Here is a 24,140-nt window from a genome sequence, read left to right on the forward strand (position 1 = left end):
TGTATTAGCATTATGGACTTTGATAGGTTATTATAGCACATGAGTTGCTATGGTTGAGAGATGATGACTAATTTTTTTAAGTTTTTAAAATTACGCTGGTATCCAAAAGCTAAGGACAAACTACAATTTCATTTGTATATGAAAAAAATTTCATGACTTGCAGCCAAATGTAGACATTAATTTATTGTCAGCATATAAATAAATTATATTACACAAAAACTGCATTATAAATATCATACAAATTAAATTGCAATAAGTTTTTGGCAAACATTACAAATTTCCTAAAGATGTAGTTAAGCAATTAATGTACAGTGCTTACAGAAAACTATGTGGCAAGCCATTTCAGTATGGAATATGTCCACCCCAAACTGCAATTCCTAGCTCTCACAATGTCATACCATGCTTAGCACCAACTGATTCAGAAGTTCTTGAGGCAGACTTACCCACTCCTTCAAAGCAAGGATAAGGCCTTCTTTGTTTTCTGGAGGGAAGTTTTGAGCAGTAACGCATCTTCCTATTGCATCCCAAACATGTTCTATGTGGTTGAGATCTGGGGAATGTACTGGCTACTCAATTCGATTAATATCCTGGGTCTCCAGAAGTATGTCCACTGCTCATGTATGATGTAATGTGGCATTGTCATCCATAAAAATGAATTTTTCACCTACAGCACCATGGAACAGTCGAACATGACATTGAAGACTTCATTGCAATACCGTTCGCCAGTCATGGTCCCTTTGTCTAGCACTTGTCTCGGTGTGTCCACTAAGCATAATGCCTCCCCACACCATGACCCCAGCATGGCCATATCTGTCTCTTTCAATAACATGCTTGCGATGGTTAGCAGTACCACTTTTGTGCCAGATCAAGTGTCATCTAGAATCCAAGGGAAGGCTAAAATGACTCTCACCTGTAAAGAGTACATTAGCCCATTGGTGTCTTGTCCAATTTTTATGGATACAGCACCACTGAAAATGTGCTCTACAATGAGCTGTAGATAAAGGGATGCAGATCAGATTCGTCTTTCAGGCATATAGGTCTACTTGTTGCAGATGTCTTGCCACAGTTTGCCGAGATAGCCATGTACCTGTGCTTGAATGGAGCCAACTTACAAGCTGACCTGCCTTGGTGTCTCAATTACATTTTGCTGTTATAACCAAAACTCTGTCTTCATACCCCATGGTAGACCTTTTAGCAAATGTCTGGAACACATTCCATTAGTTTGAAATGCTGCCTAGAGCCCGGATACAAACTTGGTGAGATTCCAAACTTTCTGTTGATATCAGTAATTCTGCAGCCTTCTTCAAGCTTTCCAATAATTCTTCCCCACATGAAATCATCTAGTGATGTCTTTGAGACATTACAAGACATCCAAGTTTGAAACTATATTCCATCAAATACAGTTCGCTTAGCTCAGCTTTTTGCCTTTTATCCTGTTGAATGCCACCATGTGACCACTTTCACGCAATTCGAAAATTTGAATGTGTAACCACTTTCTACTCAAAGTCATCAGTTACACAAATTGTAACAAACTGGTTCATCTGAATTTGCATTGTAATCTTCAAAAATAGTGTTCGTCCTTAGGTTTTGAATACCAATATATTTTATATTATGCTAATATTGACAGCCTTTATTTATTACTGCTTAAATTATTTTATAGACTTTTTCGTACCTTTAAGGATCGGAAATACTTGTATATGTTGATGGAATCATGCCTTGGAGGAGAATTATGGACAGTACTCAGGGACAGGTTAGTCTTTTGATTCTTGTATTGTGAAACTATGCAGTATAATTTTTTTTTGTCTACTTTTGACCATATTTAAAAGCTTTTGACTGTGTTGAACATGTGAAACTGTAGGAAATAATGAAAAGAATGGGTTTTCCTCAGCATACTATCAGGTTGATGGCCAACTTGTACAGGGAGCAAGAAGCCACAGTAAGAACAGGAGTTGGATTGATTGATTGGCTTCAAGTTGGAAAAGGATGTTTACTTTCTCCTCACTTGTTTAGTGTGTGTGTGTATATATATATATATATATATGGATGTGAGACTTGGAACCTAAAGAAGTCAGATAAAAAAAACGGATATCTGCTTTTGAGATGTGGTGTTAACACCACATCTCAAATATCATATACTAAAAGGTATCAGATATCATATACTGAAAGGGATACAAATGAATAAGTGTTAGAAAAGATCAGTAGAACTTTAAGGCTCCTTAAAGATATTGACAGAAGAAAGTTAAAATATTTTGGACACATTGAAAGGATGGAAGGGAGGACGTCTCATAACCATCAATGAGATGGACAGATGGTGTGTGTGTGTGTGTGTGGAGTGACTGATCTTCAGAGAGTTGAGACCTCCAGAAAAGCAAACAACAGGACTACATGGCGAGGCTTAGTGTGGCACATCACCGAGCATTGGAGTGACCATACGGCATCTGTGGACGCCCGGTGAACATATAGATAGATAGATTATCTACTTTACGTTAATTGCTTTTGAATGCTGAGAATGTGTTTTATATATGACAATGTTTTGTGGATTCTATGTTCCAAGCCTTCTGTTAATAGTCCTGTGTCAGTTATTGCTTCTAAACATAATAAACTTACTATTATATTTACTTAGTATAAAAAAATGAGGAGCTTCATGAATAAAAAGTTCAGAAGTAGTATATATGATTATTCAAGAACTTTTGAAGTTAAATTCTGAGCTTCTGGAACATGCATTTTTTATTGTCAAATGTATATCCTGAAATGACAGTGTAGTCTTTTTTTTTTTTTTTTTTGTGATAATAGCAATTAAATATTTCAGGCCCCTAAAATTTAATATAAAAAAAACTTTTTCTTTGGTCGGGGAAATATGCAACTTTGCTTGGTTGGCTGAGTGGATAGCATATTTATTTTTCAACCAGTAGGCTGTGAATTCAGATCCTACCATGAACGTGGTTGGTTGTTAATGTCTTTAGGTGGTTGATGAATTTCATTCCACAATGTGAGAAAACCACTCAAGTGATTGGAGGCTTGAGATGGCTTGAAAAGTTTCACATTTAGTCTTTAGAGCAGAGTATCCAAATTTCTAATTTAAAAAAAAAAGTATTTTTAAAAAAGTAATAAATAAATAAAAACATAGACAAACAATGTTTTCACCAACTAGGCTACTGAGAAGAATAAATCTCAATATCTCTGAAATATTATTTGGCAATACTGAAATTTTTTTCATAATCTCTATAAATGCATCATTGACATACATAGAAGCTATCCTTAATATTGCAATCTTAAAACATGTCAAAAAGCCATTTTGAGACTTTCAGGAATGAAGATTGCAGCTGAAATAATGTTACTCGGGGAAAAAAAAAAAAAAAAAAAAAAAAGCATTTCCCTGGGAAAAAAATTTTAATTTTCAGATTACAAATGTAGCATCTTAATATCTTTTAAAAAATTTTAAATGAAAAAAAAAATCAGAATTGCTGAATGTCAGTAATTCATCTGTTGGTTTGTTGTACAATTTTAAACTACAATTTTTGACAGTAGATATTGTTATTTGTAATTACGGAATTTCCAAAAAATAAGAATAAACATCGTTATCAAATTCCTGATAAATATCCTCAGGTTTGGGTTTTGCAGGCTATTATAAAATCCTACATTTACCTTCAATTGACAATTATTTGTCAGTACTTTAATATTGGGAAGTCTTTCATTTCAGTCTTAAAAAAAAGAGTTAGGTGAGCAAGGGCATGAGGATTTTTCACTAGTTTTGTTGTTGTTGTTGTTGGAGAGTGGCAAATGAATGGAATGGGTTGCCTGAATCAGCTGTGAGTGCTTTGTCTGTTAATGGCTTCAAGGAGAAGTATGATAGATATTGTGTTGATAGTTTGGGTTGATAGATGAGTCTTAGAACTCCATAGAGGTGCTCATGCAATAATAAATAGTAATGATTATTGCCCAATGGATTTTCATTTAATATATATATATATATATATATATATATACAGGGTGTTCGGGATAAATTTGACATATTTATAATTAATTATATTTTTCTGTAAGTTACATGTATTAACACACACTTCTCTTCATTTAAAAGTTTGGACCCTTCTTCATTCATATACAAGATGTCAGAAAGGATGGATAGCTGGAACCCACCTGAATCATGGAAGAGAATAACTTGTATCATGATGATTCGTGCCCACCATCAAAATAAGGATATTACGACTGCTGCCCAATGCTCCCTGAATACAGTAAAAACAATCAGGCATGAACTAGAGACTTGCAATGGTGACTACGAGGATGTAGCAAGAAGAAAGATCCCTAGCAGACGATCTGATTGCGTTCGTACAGCAGAATTCCTCACAAATCTGCAGGAACAGGTGTTGAAGAACCCTGGCATTGGAATTCGGGCTTTGTTCGTGGAGTTGCTAACTGTAGTCAAGCCCTGGATAACAAGGGTAGCCAATGGTAGGCCGTATGTATGGCAGCAGGATTCGGCCCCTTGCCACACCTCTGGGAAAAGTCAAAAATGGTTGTCTGAGAATTTCTACGACTTCACCAGTCCAAATGTTTGGCCTCCAAACTCCCCAGACCTTAACCCCATGGATTATTTTGTATGGGGCGCAGTTGAAAAAGACACCAATCGCACTTCCAGTAATACAAAAGCCCAGTTAATGGATAAAATTAAAACAGTTTTTGCGGCCCTTCCCAGGGAGACTGTAGCATCAGCTTGTTCGAGGTTCCGAAGCAGAATTGAAGCTGTGATCGATGCTAATGGTGGTTATTTGGAGTAAATCTTGTTGATAGTATTGTAATTAACTCTGCCTGTAATGTTTTTTTGTCAATTCATTAAATTTAATAGATACAAAGAAGATTTTCTTTTTCCTTACGAAACTGTCAAATTTATCCCGAACACCCTGTATATATATATATATATATAAAAGTTAGCTTTTCATTACCTCTCTCTTTTGTTTAATAGCTGTCCCACACATGAGAGGTAGAAGAACCTATAGCACAGGCAATGTATAGAGTAGGTGAGAGAGAGTTGGGAAAGAGGAACACATTTATTGAAATTTTTCTTTACAAAGTTGCGGGTTGTTGTTGTTGTTGAGGTTTACTTTGTGAGGAAGGTTTTCCAGAGAATACAGGCAGATGAATAAAAGAGGAAAAGGAGAAACAGGTTTGAGGAATTTGCAGTTGAACTGTAAAGACATATTTGTTATATATATATATTCACGGCTTTGTTATATATATATTTATATTTATTTCTAATATTTATTTTACTTTCTTTTCTTTTTTTCTTTTGCTTATCTCTTTAAATAACTCTTACTTAATTCTCTTCTTAATTCTCTCTAGCTTAGTTTCATCTAAATAATATGGTCTATCATTCTATCCATCTTAAGATTCACTCAGGGCCGTTATTCACTCTTAAGTATGGTGTACGTGGAATATGAAGACAAAGGGTTTGCTACTGGACAATGCTGATTCCCTTTGTTTCAGCACTGGTTCTGATTCCTTCTTCGGATTCAGGGAAAATTTCTATTATTCTGTGCACCCTGAATCCTAGATTATTGAACAGTGCAAAATCAAGGAACCAGAACTCAGTTTTGTACACTATCTTAAGTCACTTGGGCTTACTTTGCAGTTGTAGCCTCCCTAACAATTTATCTCCTGCTGTGGTTCGAATTTTATGAGAAGGTGCAATAGAAATAAAAAAATCAGGCAAGTCACTAGTTAAACTTAAAGAAAAGAACATTTAATTTCAATTCAGACATTTATTCAGACAATAATAAATAGACACTGACATTTAAATTTACTACTATCAAAGAATGAATATAATAATCAAAACTTTCTAAATTTCTTATAGCATGCAACACACATCAATTCAAGTATGCAATTCTATCTATGAACAGCCATGCACTATTATACACTTCAAGGCTAAGGATTCTTCACTTATCAAATCACAAAGTAACTGCCACGTGCTTCTGCACTAATTCCTTTAACTCATATATTATCACTACTTCAAAATCTAACTATCTCTAAAGTCCTCTGCATAATTAATAACCTCAAAAAAACTTAATGCCCTTCCTAAATTCACAAGCTTAACAAGACATAGGGTTTACATTACCATTTGCTGGGGGACTATTCTTGGCCATCTCATTCATCATGACTGTACTTTCTCTTCTTGATTCCTGGCTCATTCTTTGTTATCTGTAGTGTTCCACTGGTGGTCTGGACAGGACATATTTCTGCTGCCGAAAGTAATTGCCCGTTGTTTTCTCGTCAACTGGTTCAACATAGCTCAGCTATTTCCTGGGGAATCGGAAACTGCCTTCCACTGGGCAAAATGTTCACCAGCAAGCTTTCATGAACATCACGGCATACTACTTCAGTCTTTGTCTCGACGACCTCGTCAAAGCATGGAGTGAGAAGGTGCCATAAGGAGGTTCCAAAACCAAGCGAAAAACTGACAAAAAGCCTCTTCTTTGGCGCTGCTACTGCTTTTAAATTTTGCGCCAATCTTTCTTTCTACGTCATTGCTTTTCCCCTCCCCTTTGCCTGAATCACCTTATGTCTCCCAGTACGTAGCGCCACTCTCTCAACTAGTGTGCTCCTCGATGTGTATGTGTGTGTGTGTGGGGGGGGAGGGAACTGTCCGCTTGCCGTTCTTGGTGCACGCGTACTTGTTTCACGTGTTCAGCTTCTGGCTATCTGCACCTAATCCGATTGACTTTTCTCCCAGCAAATTTACAAGCATTTTCACAAAAGTAACATGGCTTAAATCACAGACAATTCACAATATTTATATTACAACATGAATTATGGATAAATAACCTCAATTTAGAAATGTTTCTGGTAAGTTACAAGTAATTTAGCACATCTGATATGTCAATATATGTCAAAAAATGCAAACGCATGTTAAGTCTGAAAGAAATGAAAAATAATTAATTTTCAGTAAAATTCAGAACTTAACATATTGGACAGCTACATGTTTCAGCAAGCTATTTCTAAGTTAACTTTTAAATGTATTGTATTAATTTATTTGTATTAACAATCAAGAGTAATTTGTATTTTCCTACAGGGGCAATTTTGATGACAATACTACTCGTTTTTACACAGCTTGTGTAGTGGAAGCCTTTGATTATCTTCACTCTAGGAACATTATTTATAGAGATTTGAAACCTGAAAATATGATATTAGATATTAGAGGATATATTAAATTGGTGAGTACTGCTCATAAAGTTTTTCAACTAATAAAAATGAAAGTTGCTGCATTAAATGCATATAAAATTTTTGCTGTGTATATGTTTGTGTGTATATATACATATATATGCTTCTTGCTGGTGAGAAAATTATAATCCCATTTCAGCATTTTGAATCTCCTTTAATATCTTTAAATTTAATATAGCATGAATTTCATTACTTGGAGAGTGCCAGTTTGTCTGGATCCTTCAGTGATAATTACTGGCCTGTGCTTTACTATGCCTTGTTTTAATATTTGACTCTCACTGCCTTATTTGAGAGTCACTTAAGGATCACAGGGGGATCATGTAAGGGTCAAACCTAGATAACTGGGAGGAGATCTTTGCATACCCTTTAAGGAAGTATAGAACTGATGTGGCCTTGTACATTCCATTAGCAGGTATCTGGATCAGTAGGAACTGAACAAAGGAGAATGGACTAGAACAAAATCTCAAAGCAATTTTGAAATTTGGCCACCTAACTTATACTGTCTTAAATCAAAAGACAGTGATGGCACAACATGGTGAGATGTCATGCTAGCTTGGGGGATCACCTGGTTAAACAAGGCACCTACTGTTTTTGGCAGAGAAACAGGGCAAATGGTGAAGAGTCAACTATTGGAATAAACTCTAACTTAACATCAGTAAACTCAAGGCAGGTACTATCAACATAAGAATTAACAGAAAAGAAGTAAAACTGGCAGATGAATTAGAGAAGTACTGCATTGACAAAATTGGTGTGACTGGAATAAAGAAGACAAAAACAGGAGATTCTTCTAAATAACAGTTGTAAGATGTTATATTCATGCAGTAATGTTCACAGAAAAGAGCTACTATAGCATTCAACAATAAACACACAGATAATCTTGAATGGCAGGTAGAGATGGTCAAACATCAAAATCGAAAATTGGACAATAGACTTATTTCTTTTTAAATTAAGGAGATATTAAATCCCACATTGTTTTAAAACCAAATAAGAAACTCAAAGATTGGAATCAGAGAGTTTCATGCCAAATATAGTAAACTATATAAAGTATCGGCGACCACTAGCATGAGCCAATGCCAGTGATCCTAGCACGTAGTACATAGCAGAGTATATAAATTCTTTTCGCTATACCCTTTGGTATTAATTTGGTCTAGCTACTCACTGATGAAGCCTCAAAAAAGGCAGAAACCAGTCTGGGTAGTGACCTCCCACCACAATGTAATAACAGCATACATTTCCTAGGAAATGTGTTTTTACTTTATGGAAAATACCTAAGAATAGCGATCAGAACTTTATCAATTTTGCTGCAAGTTGCCCGGTATTGTACTACGTGCTGGGATCACTTACATTGGCTCATGCTAGTGGTCGCCGATACTTTATATAGTTTACTATATTCAGCATGAAACTCTCTGATTCCAATCTTTGAGTTTCTTATTCGGTTTTAAAACAATGTGGGATTTAATATCCCCTTAATTTAAATGGTGTTTATATCGCCGAAATGAAGCCTATTGGCTCTTTATATTTAAGACTTATTTCTGTTTGTGGTTGCACACAGGCCTCCAGAAATACAAACTTAAATCTACTAGCCAAGAAAAAATTTACTCACCCTAGTTATCGGTCTACTTTATATATATATATGGTTATAAGTGATGGTAAGTAATGGTGAATAAAGAAAAGAAAAAAAAATGTTATGTTGACAAAGTAATATATTCTTAAATTCTCACTATACGTTACACATAACCATACAGAAATAGGCTTTCCTTTTAGGTAGATTTAAAATGTACACCACAACTCAGTTTATATTTTCTTTTGTCTATTGTTCATGGTGAAGGGTTAACTTATATAAATTCTCCATAAACAATAACTTAATAGGAAAGACGTATAATAAAATTCACAAAACGAAGACAGTAGATAGCACTCTATATGAGTCAGACTCACTTTTCACGATGCAGTTAGTCACATGATCCGATCTTTGACTCGTCTTTGCAAGATAATTGTATTTTTTAAATAACAGCATTACAAATATATGCTGACATTTGCATTATGCATAATCTGCGTTATGCAAAATTTTCACACATTTAATTACACTAAGCTAATTCATATGAGCTGCATAAATTAGCTTAGGACAATACTCTATTACAATTCTGCATCTACTTAAGTGGTAAAGGTGTTCGAAGAATAAGATATATATACATGTACTGCAGTATTTAATTACCTTGTGCCAATTTTAATTTTTGTGTTTATAATTATTGGTTTATTTTGTTGATGAAAATATGTTGTAGGAAAAGTAAAATTAATATTTTATTATTATTATTATTTATGACACCTCCAAGGAGTCTGAAGACTCATCACGGGAGGACACCCACTGTACAACTCTGCGTCACCACTACTACACAGAACTTCTACAACCAATCACCTAAATCAATGCCATCTACTGCCCACAACCACCACTACAACTAATATTTTTTGTCTGTAAATTGTGTGTTCTGAAGGGCCGATTTGTCTGTATGCGGGATAAAAAACCCGAGTTTTTGGGAGAAAAGACCCTGCTACCTCCGTATGAGATCAGCTAACTCACCTTCAATTGAAAAAGTCCATATAAAGATTGAATAAATTGTTTATTACATGTTATGCTTATATACATGTAAGTTTAATATTGAACTAAATGAATGCATTGACTTGATTAAGATTTGTTGGAAATGATAACTGCAATTTAATTTAAATGCATATATAACATGAAAAACTTACATATTTTCTCAGATTTCAGATCCATAAATTTTATTTCCAACTCTCTGGAAATAAAACTTCTCTAACAAGTTCGTTGGCAGCCACCCATGACAATGAATGAGATGTTTAAGGGGGGAAAAAAAGTAAATTATGTGAAAAATGAAAAAAAAAAATAATGGATTTAGAACGAGACTAAAAATTCACTTTTCTTTGTTTACTCCGGAAATTCACTGCCTATGGTGAGTGGATTTCTGGAGCCCTGGTCACACAGAAATTCTACTAAGGAAGAAGTGGAAGAATTTTTTTGAGTCGTGAAGACAGCTGACATAAAAAGTAGTTTGTCCTTACTTGAAATATAAACAGAATAAGAGGTCAGTACCAAATATATAGAAATGTTTTGAAAATTTGAAGACAGAAGCAAAGCTAATAATAACGGTCAACACCTATTGGATTTCTGTTCAGGATATTGAATTAATTATTATTATTCATATCCACTCCATGTTCACAAATTCATATGTTGCAAATACACAAGAAATAAGAAAAAAGTCTCATATTGTTGATAGCATTATCTTCAATACTGGCTTAGGATATACCATTTTATTAATTTTTTTTAACTTTCTCCTGCACTATTTGGTCACTTACTGATACAGCTGTCTCATGGTGCTTAAACAATAGCTTTATTTCAACACTGATAAATGTTTCAGCGAAGAAAAAGAAGAAAGCATATCAAAAGGTTCCTGACAAATAAGTCAGCTTGTGCTCTTAGAGAATACAGAGACAAATGTTTAAACACTGTGTAAAACTAGCTAAACAAAAGTCATGGGAGGACTTTGGCAAGAACATAGAAAATAAATATCAAGAAGGTGGTAAGATATTCTGGAGGTTGTTGAAGAAGCTTAGAAATGGAGGAAAAAGTGCTGTAAAAGGAGTTAGAGATGATAAAGGTGACATGAAAACGGGAGAAAAAGATATCCTTGAAGTATGGAGTAATTACTTTGAAAAATTGCTAAATGAAGCAAGCAAGCAGTGATAGCACAGTGGTAAAAAATACTCAACAGGCATACAGTTAGGAATATGTATCCATACTTGAAATAGAAAAAGCCATCAAAGGCTTGAAATGTGGAAAGGTAGCAGGAGTAGATGATATTCGACCAGAAATGTCGAAGTATGGTGGCATAAAAGTCTTACAATGGCTGCACTGCATAGTTCAGAAATCCTGGACAGAGGGATGAATTCCCGATGATTGAGCTCTAATAGTACCCATATATAAAAAGGGAAATAAAACTGAATGTGAGAATTACAGAGGTATTTCCCTACTGAGTGTTCCTGGCAAGATCTATGCAAGTATACTTGAGAAACGGTTGAGAAGAATTGTGGAAGAAAAGCTTGGTGAAGAACAACCTGGATTCAGGCCAAATAGAGGCTGTCAGAATCAGATCTTCATTTTTCGAGAAAGCATGAGAATATAACAAAGATCTGTATTTAAGTTTTGTCGATTTGGAACAGGCATATTGTTAAGTTCTGAATGAAACTTAAATTAAATTAATTCACGTTTCATACAGACTTAACATGGGCTTGCATTTTGAATCAATTATTGATATATCAGATATACTAAATTCTTGTAATTTACCAAAATATTACTGAACTGAGAATCTTTCATTTATTTATTTTATAATGTAAAGTATTGTAAATTGCTAAATTGTTTAAACCTTACTGCTTTTGTGTAAGTACTTATAAATTGCTGGAAGAAAAAGATAATCCGATTAAGTAAAAGTAGCTGGAATCTAAACACGTGCAACAAGTAGTACACATGCACCCATTTGGTAAGCAAGCTTCCCCCCCCCCCAACTCATACACTCCGAAGAATACGTCAGGATTCCATGTGTGGTGCTGAGTACTGGGTGACATGGAAATAGGGGAGGAGAAATCGATGATGTAGGAGTGAACGTGTGGTGCGCGATTTAAAAGGTCGTGCAGCGCCTAGAACAGCTCTCTTATGCTCCGGATCTCATGCCTTCTTGCGGTCTTGCTGTTGTGTGTGGAGCCTCCTCGTGGCATCCTCTCATTCCCCGTTTTCGATGCGGATTCGACACAATGACTGAGGAATTATGCCGTGAAATTCCCGAAAGTTGACCGATCGGGGATCAGCCCTGCAGAAGATAGTCACCAATGCTTACGGAAATATCATTACAATGTTGAGCCAATTGACCAGAGAACAACATCTACCTATTTTCGGCGGCAGAGATAAGTACAGCTTGAACCCTTGAAGAATGCCTCAGAAAAAGCATAATGAATGTGAAGTCGAAAGTAATTGTCCAGACGAGGTATGTGAAGTGGCCAAATAGTTCCCCAACAGTTGGTAATGTACAGTCTATGTTTTTTATAAGTAAATATGTATAAGAAGAATGTCTGTAACTTTAGGAAGGACTCTAGAGATTGCTTCATTTAACGGTAGAGTAATTATGAGAATTTTGTGAAAGAAATAGTGCGAGAGCACGTGGCGCCTAGAGATTGTTTCTTTTAATGATAGAGTAATTATGAGAATTTTGTGAATGAAATAGTGTGAGAGCACGTGGAGCTAACTTAGTAATTCAGTTAACAAATGTCCTTAGTATTGAAGAATAAGTTTGATCTATCGAGTTGAATTTGTAAAATATAAATGAAGTTCTTTATTATGCATGCTATGATAGAGATAGAGAATCTGAATCATTAACATTCATTTCTTAGCAATTGCAGATTACTTAATCAGAGTATATTCATAATGTGTAAGATGTCTCAAATGAATTAAATGTTTTGCTTTTTAAGTTTAACTGATGACTTGCCTGATTTTCTTCTCTATTGCACTTTCTCATAAAATGCGGACCACAGCGGGTGATTAATTTATAGAGAGGCTACGACTGCAAAAGTAATTTATAGTGAAGTAAGATTGTATGCTAAACTGTGTTCTGGTTCCTTGATTCTGCACTCTTTGTTAATCTAGGATTCAGGGTGGCGCAGTGAAAAATAAATTTTACCTGAATCCGAAAAAGGAATTAGAACCAGTGTCGAGACAAAGGAATTGGCATTGACCATTAGTATTCCCTTTGTCCCCCAAACCACTAGCATCGTTCTTATAGGTAAAGATCGACCCAGAGAGAGAATATTGGAATTAAGAGAGATAAAGATTTACTATAGAAGGATTTTACAAAGGCACAGATATAAGTGCAATTAAGATTTAAGAGTACAATACAAAAATAAATTAAATAAGAGAGAGAAAATTTTACAATATAACAAGGTGCCAAGAGAGAAGCTATTCAATACGCTACAGTTATATGGTGTCAGTGGATCATCATATCAAGCAATACTTAGTCTTTATTTGAGTTGTAAGTCAGCAGTTAGAATTGAAGGAAGTACAGGAAGATGGTGTTTAATGTTAAATCTGGTGTGAGACAAGGATGTACATTATCCTCTCTGTTTTTCATTATCTATATGGATCACATTATGAAGGAAAGTGGTATTAAACATATCAGAATTGGAAATTTTAATGTCAGCTCTTTGCTTTATATGGACGATGTTATACTTCTAAATAAATCCGCTACAAATTTGCAAGATTCCCTGACTAAATTGAATAACTGTTGTAATAGATATGGTATGAAAGTCGGCATTAAAAAGACAATGAAAATAGGTAGAATTGTTGAAAATGTCAACTGTGTTGTGAACGGGAAACCTGTGGAACAAGTAAAACGTTTCAACTACTTAGGCACGATTTTTAGTGAAGATAGTAAATTAAATATGGAAATAGACAACAGAATCAACAAAGCTGGTATGGTAGGAAGTCAATTGAATAAATTCATATGGAATATGAGAGAAATTAGTCGTAACACTAAATTAGCTGTATACAAAACAGTGTTCAAACCAGTTTTAACTTATGGATCTGAGAGCTGGGTCAGAAGTAAAACACTTGACCAAAGACTAGAGATGGCAGATATGAGAGTTCTGAGAAAGATTAGAGGCATGAACAGATGGCATCAATGGCAATGTCATATTAAAAACGAGGATATTAGGAAAGAACTTGATATTGTCAACATCCAGGAATGCATTAGCAGAGCTAATCTCAGGTGTATGGTCACTTAAACAGAATGGGCGATGAAAGATTAGCAAAACAAGTGTTCTCTACCAGGTTGGCAGGAAAACGATCCAGAGGAAGACCAAGATATAGGTGGATTGATACAGTATAAAGTGCCTTAGACGATAGAAATATAAGATCTGATAATGTCGGAGTCTTGACAAGTAACAGACTGATTTGGAGGAAAATTATAGATAGGAAGTTAGTAATGATGTAAATTTTTCATGTAGTACTATCATACCCTGTGCATATACCGTATCAAACCCTATCATACCTTGAGGGTACATGTCAGGAATTTGATGATAAATGTTACACTATTATTATTTCTTTTTCCCCATAGACAATTCTAATCAGACTTATAAATATAAAATATCTGATGTATGCATACAAAGCATTCTTCATTAATGATTTTGGTATTCTCTTTCACATCATGAAAAATCATGTCATACTGATGACATGCTAATTTCTATTGTTAATTTCCATTGCTAAATCCAATTCCTTATAAAGTTTGGTTATCTTCTGGTTCATCTTAATTCTCTGTCTTTCATCATTTTTCATTCCTGATATATTTTAGACTACATGTAGCCCAGTCATATATAATGATTTATAAACTGCTAGCATAAGATGTCTTGACAAGCAAGGATTTTAATAACCCCCCAGTAAGCATAGTAAGACCAGTTTGTCACAGTTGCTCTTTTTCAGTCTCAGTTTGAAATTTATTAGACACCTTAGGCAGTCAATGTATTTAAACTGCTATACTATCTCAAATTTATATTATCAGGCTAATTTAATAAAATTATTTTATCAGCTTAATTTCGTGAACTTAAAATCGGTTGATACAGTCAGCTAGTTAGAAAACTCTTTACTCGTAAATTTTATGCAGAATCAGAAACTTTAGAATAACCTGGAATACTCTCAAAACTGTATAAAGATATATTTTTTGTGACGTTTTTAATGTTTTTATAACAACAGCATAGTAATTTCAATTTATGCTGTTGAATTTTTCAGGTTGATTTTGGTTTTGCCAAAAAATTACAGCATGGTCGCAAGACATGGACATTTTGTGGTACTCCAGAATATGTGGCTCCAGAAGTTATTTTAAATCGGGGGCATGATATTTCTGCAGACTATTGGTCATTAGGTGTATTGATGTTTGAATTGCTCACTGGAACGTAAGTCTTCTTATATTATAATTATTTCATTGCAAACATTTTAAAAATTCTGTTGTTTAGTGGTTCACTCTGTCTACAGTGAGTTATTACTTTTTTTCCACCCATTTCTTCTCTGAATATTTTGTTCACTACATTATTTACTTGACCATTTGAACCTGTATATTATTCTTCTACAGCGTTCAGAGAATAAAAATATTCATAAACTTTCCATTACCTACATTCTGTATAAATAAATTCATTTATTTCCTGATATTGTATTGAGCCTTTGATCTCGCTGATTACTGAGGGAGGCCTCTCCTCAGTAATGGGTGAAGGTTGAATCAACTTCTCCCATGATAGTCCAGTTTGTCTTGAGAGAGTGTATACAGTAATCTACTATTTATCTGACCTTCTAAACAGTGATCCTTCAATTAATTTTTTTATTTCTGATATGGCACCATGTAATTATAAATCAATTATCAAAATAGTAAATTGCTTTCCCAAAGTGCTGAATAAATAAATAAATGGCATATTACTGTATTTGTATATATATGAATGTGTGTATCCATGGCAGAATTCAAATCCACAGCCTTTTGGCTGGAGAGCAGATACACTAATCACTCAACCATCCAGACTGGCATTTGCTGGTATTGATTTTGAAAAATGTTATAAAATAAGTAAATATGTTTCTATATAATTTATTACTTTATGAATTACTGTTACCTTTTTTTTTCTTGGATCACAGTATTAAATTTGCTCTCATGCTCCTGTATAAAAAAAGAATATGACTACGATACAAACTCATAAGAGAAGAATGGAAATTGGAATGCTAATTTTTTGTATGTAGTGAGCAACTTGCTATGGAAATAATTTTAAGCACTTTGACTGTTCATAGAATTATGTTCTGACCCTTGCAGAAACCTAAGCTTCTGAGAGATCATTGAAAATCGAAGCTAATTTCACACTTTCAGGAACTATGAATGTGGTTCTCTTAATTGCATTCTCTGATTTTCAAGGAGGATCCAACACCTAGCAACATTGAAATTTTTGTGCCTGGAACTATTTAATGTGGTAGATAAAAACTATTCTTAGCTATCATCATTTGTAAAAAGGTACTGTGGGTACTAAACAGTGCATGGTGAAAATTTTGGCTTGTGCTCATTATGTGTGCAATGATGTCTGTAAAAGCTAATCTCTCTCTAGGGAAGAAAACCGCAGCAGACTCAAGTAATTATAGATGTCACAAATTTAAAGGTAACCAACTGGTTCTGAAGTTCCTTGACATAAAATTCCAAGTTATAAAAAGGAAAAAGAATTATTAAGGGCTGAAAAAAGTATTTCTTAGAAAATAGATTCAACATAACAAACGTGACACAGATGGAACAAAAAACCTATGCACTGCACGTTGTCACAAAAAATCCTGTTCACTGCATGTTACGGTAGCAAGTAATGTAGCAATCAAAAATATCAATACCTCAGATACTTCAAAGGTGTGAGGTTATTATTATTAACCATGTTTCGAGAGGTATCTAGGTAAAAAGGAAATGTAATCTTTTACACTTTTTTTTTATCTAGAAAAAGTGCAAACAGGAAAAAAGCTGTACACCAACTAAATTATACAGAATGCCAATTATTAGTATCCCAGATGTAGATATTATGGCAACAGAAAAAGCCACAAATTTTTTGTATTATATAATGCTATGGACTTTAATCTTAAATGACTATTCTGCTGTTAAAGACTAAGAAGTAATCTAACTGGATAGAATGAAAGAAATTTAAAAAAACCATAAACCATAACAGTAATAACAAAGTTATTATCTTAAATGCAGATTATTATTATTATAAAAACCTCCATGGAGTCAAAGACTCATCGTGGGAGGTCCACTGTCATACACACAGTTTATCATACTGTGCCTTAAATATATTCACTGTCTCTGCACACACCACACTCTCGGGCAAAGCATTCCAATCACTCACCACTCTCCATGCAAAAAACCTGCTCCTCACTCCCTTGCTCACACCCTCCTTATACAGCTTCCAGGAATGATCTCTTGTTCTCCTGCTATCCTCACCCATTCTGTGCAAAACCTCTCCGACGTTAATCTGGTAATAACCACTTAACAGCTTATATGTCTCAATCATATCCCCCCTCCCCTCCTCCTTCTATCCACCAATTTCTGCAAATTGCATTTTGTCAATCTGACCTCATACTCTACATTCCAGAGACCAGAAACCACCTTAGTCAATCGCCTCTGAATTTTTTCCAATGCAATTTCATCTTTTTGAAAACTAGGTGACCAGATCTGTGCACAGTAATCCATATGTGGTCTGATCAAAGCCTTATACAAAGGAACCATAACATCCTTACTTCTACAAGTCAATGTCCTCCGCATCATTCCCATTATCCGCTGTGTTGTTTTCACTATTTTAGTAACATGTCCCCGAAATTTTAGGTCCTTGTCTACAATCACTCCCAGATCTCTCATTTCCTCTACCTCTTCCAAGATACTCACACCGATTGTGTACTTTACATCCCATCTCTGCTTCCCAAATTTCAAAACCTTACACTTTGAAACATTGAATTGACATCCCCCTTATTTACCCATTCAGACAGTGTATTCAAGTCCTCTTGCAAAGCTACAGCATCCACACTACTCCTGATAGCTCTGCCCAATTGCATCATCTGCAAACAACTGCACATCACCATTCAGACCTCTCCAGATATCATTTACATACAAATTAAACAGCAATGAACCCAAAACAGACCCTTGAGGTACACCACTAGTAACTTTCCTCTTCTGGGATGTCGCTCCTCCATAGATAACTCGCTGATACCTATCAGACAACCAATCTACATAACGGCAATAGCACAGTTATCCTCAAAGCACCCAATTATAAAACTTGATACAGATCTTCAAAGAATATACATATTAAAATCCACAAATTTATTTGAGATGTAATTCCATGGGAATACGGCCCTAAAAAGAAACTGTATTCTAGATATGTTAACATTAGAATCTATGGTATTCTGAAAATATAAAAAAGAGGACACATTGGCCTTTAGAAGAAATTCATTTGCCAGTGAAAATAATTTCTGTAACTCATTCACAGCAGGTGTTATTGTCAAATTAGTACAAACAGTAATCAGGCCAAGAAAAGGAGGAGTAGAAATTCTGGCAGTCATCCCAGTTGGTTTCTTTGTAGTGTCAGAGGATGCAAGGATTGGGAAGGGGAATTCTCTGAGAGAAGAGACTTGTACATGATTCTGGTCAGAGTTGCTGATAGGAGAAGTGACCACTACAGTGTATCTGGAAGGAGACTGGTCAAAAAGAGATTCAGAATATTTGTAAAGTGAAGCAGATTATCAGGAATTCGTGCCAACATCATGCTAAAGTTTGATGAGTTGGCTTTGTGTGTTGTCAACCTACAGCTAATAATTTGGCAGTTATAGATATGATCTCATGAAAATTTGGCTCTATCGATCGGAAACATTAAATAACTTTGTCCAGTTTACTTTCATTCTTACACGTTGAACACTCTGTGGGCACCACTTTGTATTGAAACATGCACTAAAGCGTATCCATAGTGGATATCATATTTGCTGGAGTTGGTTCTATCCATATTATGAAAGTCTTTCTTTAACTTAACATAAAAATCTAATTAAAATCTGTCTTAAAATTACAATTGCTATGATGATCTCTTCAAGCAACTCTCTCCATTCCTAGAAATATCTGTACATTATGTAACAAATGTAGTTTGTGGCATGATGTATGGTGGATAAACTGGCTTTTTGTTAAAGGCCAGGGACACATTTCAGTGAAACAGCATGGATGGGGGGGGGGGGGAATCTGCTTTGGGTACACAGATATAAGACTACGTGCTGTATTGGTGGAGCTGTACTACAGGAAATGGATGAGATTTGGGATCTTGGGGGTGATGGTAGACAGTGGACTCAAGTTCCATGGGCGCGTTGCAATGACTGCACATTGTATTGCTGCTGTTATTAAGAGTACATTGACATGTAGGGATAAGGAGTGGTGGTGGTGTCTCTATATAAGGCATTGGTCAGACCACACATGGACTATTGTGCTCATGTGTTAAGGCTTAAGTGCTGGAAGGACATCATGCTGGAGGTTTAATGGAGTATTAACAGCATTAGGAAAGGATTAAAAACTCATTTTAATGCTTCCAATATTCAGGGAGTACAAATAACACTTGCAACACACATGCAAAGACAACACAATACTTAATGAAATGTGGATGATTCTAAAGTCCTATCTAGGTAGCGTGCCCTCTATGGGTGTTTGTAGAACGCCTAGAATGTAAAATGGGACCTCTGACAATTATTATTTCCCAAATTTTGGGAAGTTTTATGCATCCATATGTGACCCAATACATGGTCTGCAAGGCCCTGTATTGGGTCACTAGGGTAGTGACCTCTCCTCATAATGTAAAACAGTAATACATCTCCTAGGAGCTGCATTTTACATTATGAGAAAATATTAAGGATAGTAATGGAGCTTGCTCCATCTTTGGTCAGAGTTGACCTAGTGTTGTACTACCAGGTGTTGACTTACGCTTGGACTTGCCGAAAGTTATTTGGCATGAAACTCTTACATTTCGATCTCCAAGTTTCGTATCCGGCTTTAAAATAATGAGGGATTTATTATCCCCTCAACTTAATTTATGCTGCTGGAAAAAAAATAGCCTCTTGGCTCTTTATCGTAAGATATTGAAGGTTAATCAGGTAGGAGTTAGATGAGTTCAGTTTAACGTGGAGAAATATAAAGTTATGCATTTTGGAATCACAAGCTGTGTACCACATTGATGGAAAACTGTATTCCAGGAAATAGATGAATCTACAGATGTAAGGGTGTTGATAGGCAGAGTTTAAGTTTAAAGAGCATATTGTAAGGTAGTTCATAAGATTACTTGGCTATTGAAGAACGCACTAACAAGTAATGGTGAAGTTGTTTTTCCTCCATTTATAAGGTGTTGATACATCTACATCTGGATTACTGTACTCAGGTCTGGTCTCCTGGGTTTCTTGGGGATAAAGAAGAGGTGGAGAGGATTCAGAGGCAAGCAACCAAGATGGTGAGTGGTCTGTGGAACATTCCCTATGAGGATAGATTGATGGTATGTGGACTGCAGAAGTTGGTTGATAGGCAGAAATAAAAAGGGGAATATGATAGAAACATTTAAGTTACTTAAAGGGTTTTATAGGATTGATGCAGGGGAAATGTTTTTAGCAGTTGGCTAGAGGGAGTAGAATAAGAGGTCATCTTTGGAAGTTGAGTAAAAGTGTGGTTAGTAGGAGATTGATGATTAGATTTTTCACTTGAAGAGTTGGGAATGAATGGAATAGGTTGACAGAATTACTTACAATTATGTAAAATAACTCATGTAAAATATTCTTTATTAGTAGAATTTTTGCCTGAGTATCACAGGCATTATCAGTACAAGTACAAAGGCTAATTAAACAATAACTGACATATTCACAAGGCGCCACCTTAGTAGCTAAAGTAAGATAACTAAAAACGGTCCTTGAATTTCCTAACCTTATTAAAAAAAAAAAAAAAAAAAAACTATATATATATATGTGTATACAATTAGAAAAGTTAGGAAAGATTAGCTGATTTATAGAGTGCTACCTCCCACAAAGAGGATAGATATAGACCATCAGATCTGTTTAAGTTAGGGGAGTGAAGTAACGTTTCACGTTTCTTTGTAAAGCCGTTCCATGAGGAACCGACTTTTGTGAATGAATTTTGTCTTTTTCCAATGAGCTCTATATCTAGTGTTGATGGCATGCTCTGCAAGTACAGACTGTTCAGGTTCGAGGTACTGAATATACGACCTGTGTTCTTCTAACTGGATCAGAGCAGATCTTCCTGTTTGTCCGAAATACAATAACCCACAAGAGCAGGGAATCTGGTAGACACGTAGATAACTGAGATGTGGGAGCTTGTCCTTTGGAGACATGAGGTATGTGGAGATTTTTCTGATGGGTCAAAAAGTAACACAAATATTTAGTGGCTTTAACACTTTAGCTATGCGTTTGCTAATGCTTTGCACATAGAGGATAGGTATATGCATTATTTGTTCGGTGTTTGAAGAGGATGCTGAAACACGACTACTCAACACTCTTTTTATGAACGAATTCTTATATCTATTGGATAAGAAGGAGGAATTAATATATTGCAATTCTTTTTGTAATAGTTCTGATGAAGAACAAAAGGAGTGGGCTTGATGAACCAGTGTTTTAATAGATGGATGTAATGGCCTGTATGAGTCGTCTTCCTATAGACTGTGAATTGTAGGTTACCATCTGGTTGCAAAGAATTAAGAGATCTAGAAAGGCTAACTGCTTATTTACTTATACTTTTAGGGTGAGCTGGGTCCTTGGATGAAGTGGATTTATTTTTGAGAGAAACTGTTGTAATTCTTCAGAAGTGCCCTTCCATATGGCAAAAATATCACCCTCATATCTGAACCAATGGTTAGATCTAGGCAAAATGTTGTCAAAAATACGTTGTTCGAAGTGCTCCATGAAGAAGTTGGCAATAGCAGGAGATATAGGATTCCCCATTGCTGTTCCTTCGATTTGTTGATATAACAGGTTTTTGAAGGAAAAATAACTGGACTTTATTATCAAAAGGCAGGTACTATAAAAACACTGGTTCATCGAGCCCACTCCTTTTGTTCTTCAGAAGAATTACTACAAAAAGAATTGCAATCTGTTAATTCCTTCTTATCCAATGGATATAAGAATTCGTTCATAAAAAGAACGTTGAGTAGTCGTGTTTCAGCATCCTCTTCAAATACAAAAAAAATATAGTAATGATTTAATTATGCATATACCTATCCCCTATGTGCAAGGCATTAGCGAACGCATAGCTAAAGTGTTAAAACCACTAAATATTTGTCTCTTTCTTTTAAGGTTACACGGTGAACAGCATTCATATTTATGAATTTAGGGACACAAAACACACATGTTGAAAAGATTATTTTACTGATTAATATCATCATCATCATCAAATTCCTGCCATGTACCCTCAAGGGGTGTACAGGATATGACAGTACTACATGAAAAAATTACATCATTACTAACTTCCTATCTACAATTTTCCTCCAAATCAGTCTGTTACTTGTCAAGACTCCAACATTATCAGATCTTATATTTCTATCGTCTAAGGCACTTTGTACCGTATCAATCCACCTATATCTTGGTCTTCCTCTGGGTCGTTTTCCTGCCAACCTGGCAGAGAACACTTGTTTTGCTAATCTTTCCTCTCCCATTCTATTCTTTCCTAATATCCTCATTTTTAATATGATATTGCCATTGATGCCATCTGTTCACACCTCTAATCTTTCTCAGGACTCTCATATCTGTGGTCTTTAGTCTTTGGTCAAGTGTTTTACTTCTGACCCAGCTCTCAGATCCATAAGTTAAAACTGGTTTGAACACTTTCTTGTATACAGCTAATTTAGTGTTCCGACTAATTTCTCTCTTATTCCATATCAATTTATTCAATTGACTTCCCACCATGCCAGCTTTGCTGATTCTGTTGTCTATTTCTATATTTAATTTACCATCTTCAGTAAAAATCGTGCCTAAGTAGCTGAAATGTTTTACTTGTTCCACAGGTTCTCCATTCACAACACAGTTGACATTTTCAATGATTCTGCCTATTTTCATTGTCTTTGTCTTTTTATTGCTGACCTTCATACCATATCTATTACAACAGCAATTGAATTTAGTCAGAGAATCTTGCAGACTTGTAGCGGATTTATTTAGAAGTATAACATCATCTGCATAAAGCAAAGAGCTGACATTAACATCTCCAATTTTGATATCAGGTTTAATACCACTTTCCTTCATAATGTGATCCATATAGATAATGAATAACAGAGGGGATAATGTACATCCTTGTCTCACACCAGATTTAACATTAAACACCATTTTCCTGTACTTCCTTCAATTCTAACTGCTGACTTACAACTCAAATAAAGACTAAGTATTGCTTGATATAATACCCCCATTGACACCTTATAACTGCAGCGTATTGAATAGCTTCTCTCTTGGCACCTTGTCATATGCCTTTTCCAAATCGACAAAACTTAAATACAGATCTTTGTTATATTCCCATGCTTTCTCGACTATTTGTCGTAAAGTGAAGATCTGATCCTGACAGCCTCTATTTGGCCTGAATCCAGCTTGTTCTTCACCAAGCTTTTCTTCCACAATTCTTCTCAACCGTTTCTCAAGTATACTTGCATAGATCTTGCCAGGAACACTCAGTAGGGAAATACCTCTGTAATTCTCACATTCAGTTTTATTTCCCTTTTTATATATGGGTACTATGAGAGCTCTACTCCAATCATCGGGAATTCGTCCCTCTGTCCAGGCTTTCTGAACTATGCAGTTATTATTTTATTATTATTATTATATTTTATATTAATCAGTATATTCGACCAGAAATGCTGAAGTATGGTGGTATAAGACTTTTATACCACCATACTTCAGCATTTCTGGTCGAATATACTGATTAATAATAAAATAATAACTTTACGTTTCGACCCCTGTATTGAGGTCATCTTCAGAAGGATACATTCAGAAGTATAAGAACAAGCTACATGCTGTTGCACTCTATACAAGTAAATTACATCTACGTTGTTAACTAATCTTTTTTCTTAGCCTGCCCTCTAGAAAAAAAAAAAAATTAAATAAATAAATAAAATAAAATAAACAAAAATAAAATAAAAACTACAATAAACTCTGCTAAAGTCCTCACATACTAGGATTCTTCTGGATTTGTACAGTACAGGTTGCTATTGAATGTTCAAGAAAAAAAAAAAAAAAACACTTCACTAGGTCTTGTATTGAGATTTTTCTTCGTGGTTGCTATGAAGGTTGTAGATGGGTTCTTCACATTCTTAGAATT

The 24,140-nt window shown here is 35.1% G+C and overlaps 1 protein-coding gene across 1 annotated transcript in view; it reads left to right on the plus strand.

Annotated features, from left to right (window-relative positions):
* for (cGMP-dependent protein kinase for) overlaps positions 1–24,140 on the plus strand; it is a 308,955-nt gene that overhangs the window by 251,148 nt on the left and 33,667 nt on the right. The window contains exons 12-14 of the mRNA XM_090404405.1: positions 1,661–1,750; positions 7,064–7,205; positions 15,050–15,213. Coding sequence (XP_090260531.1) covers positions 1,661–1,750; positions 7,064–7,205; positions 15,050–15,213 — 396 coding nt within the window. The remainder of the gene's footprint in view (positions 1–1,660; positions 1,751–7,063; positions 7,206–15,049; positions 15,214–24,140) is intronic.

This window comes from Typopeltis vanoorti, chromosome 14, assembly GCF_054136105.1.
Source record: "Typopeltis vanoorti isolate ZY-2024b chromosome 14, IOZ_Tvanoo_1.0, whole genome shotgun sequence".
Lineage (NCBI taxonomy): Eukaryota > Metazoa > Arthropoda > Arachnida > Uropygi > Thelyphonidae > Typopeltis > Typopeltis vanoorti.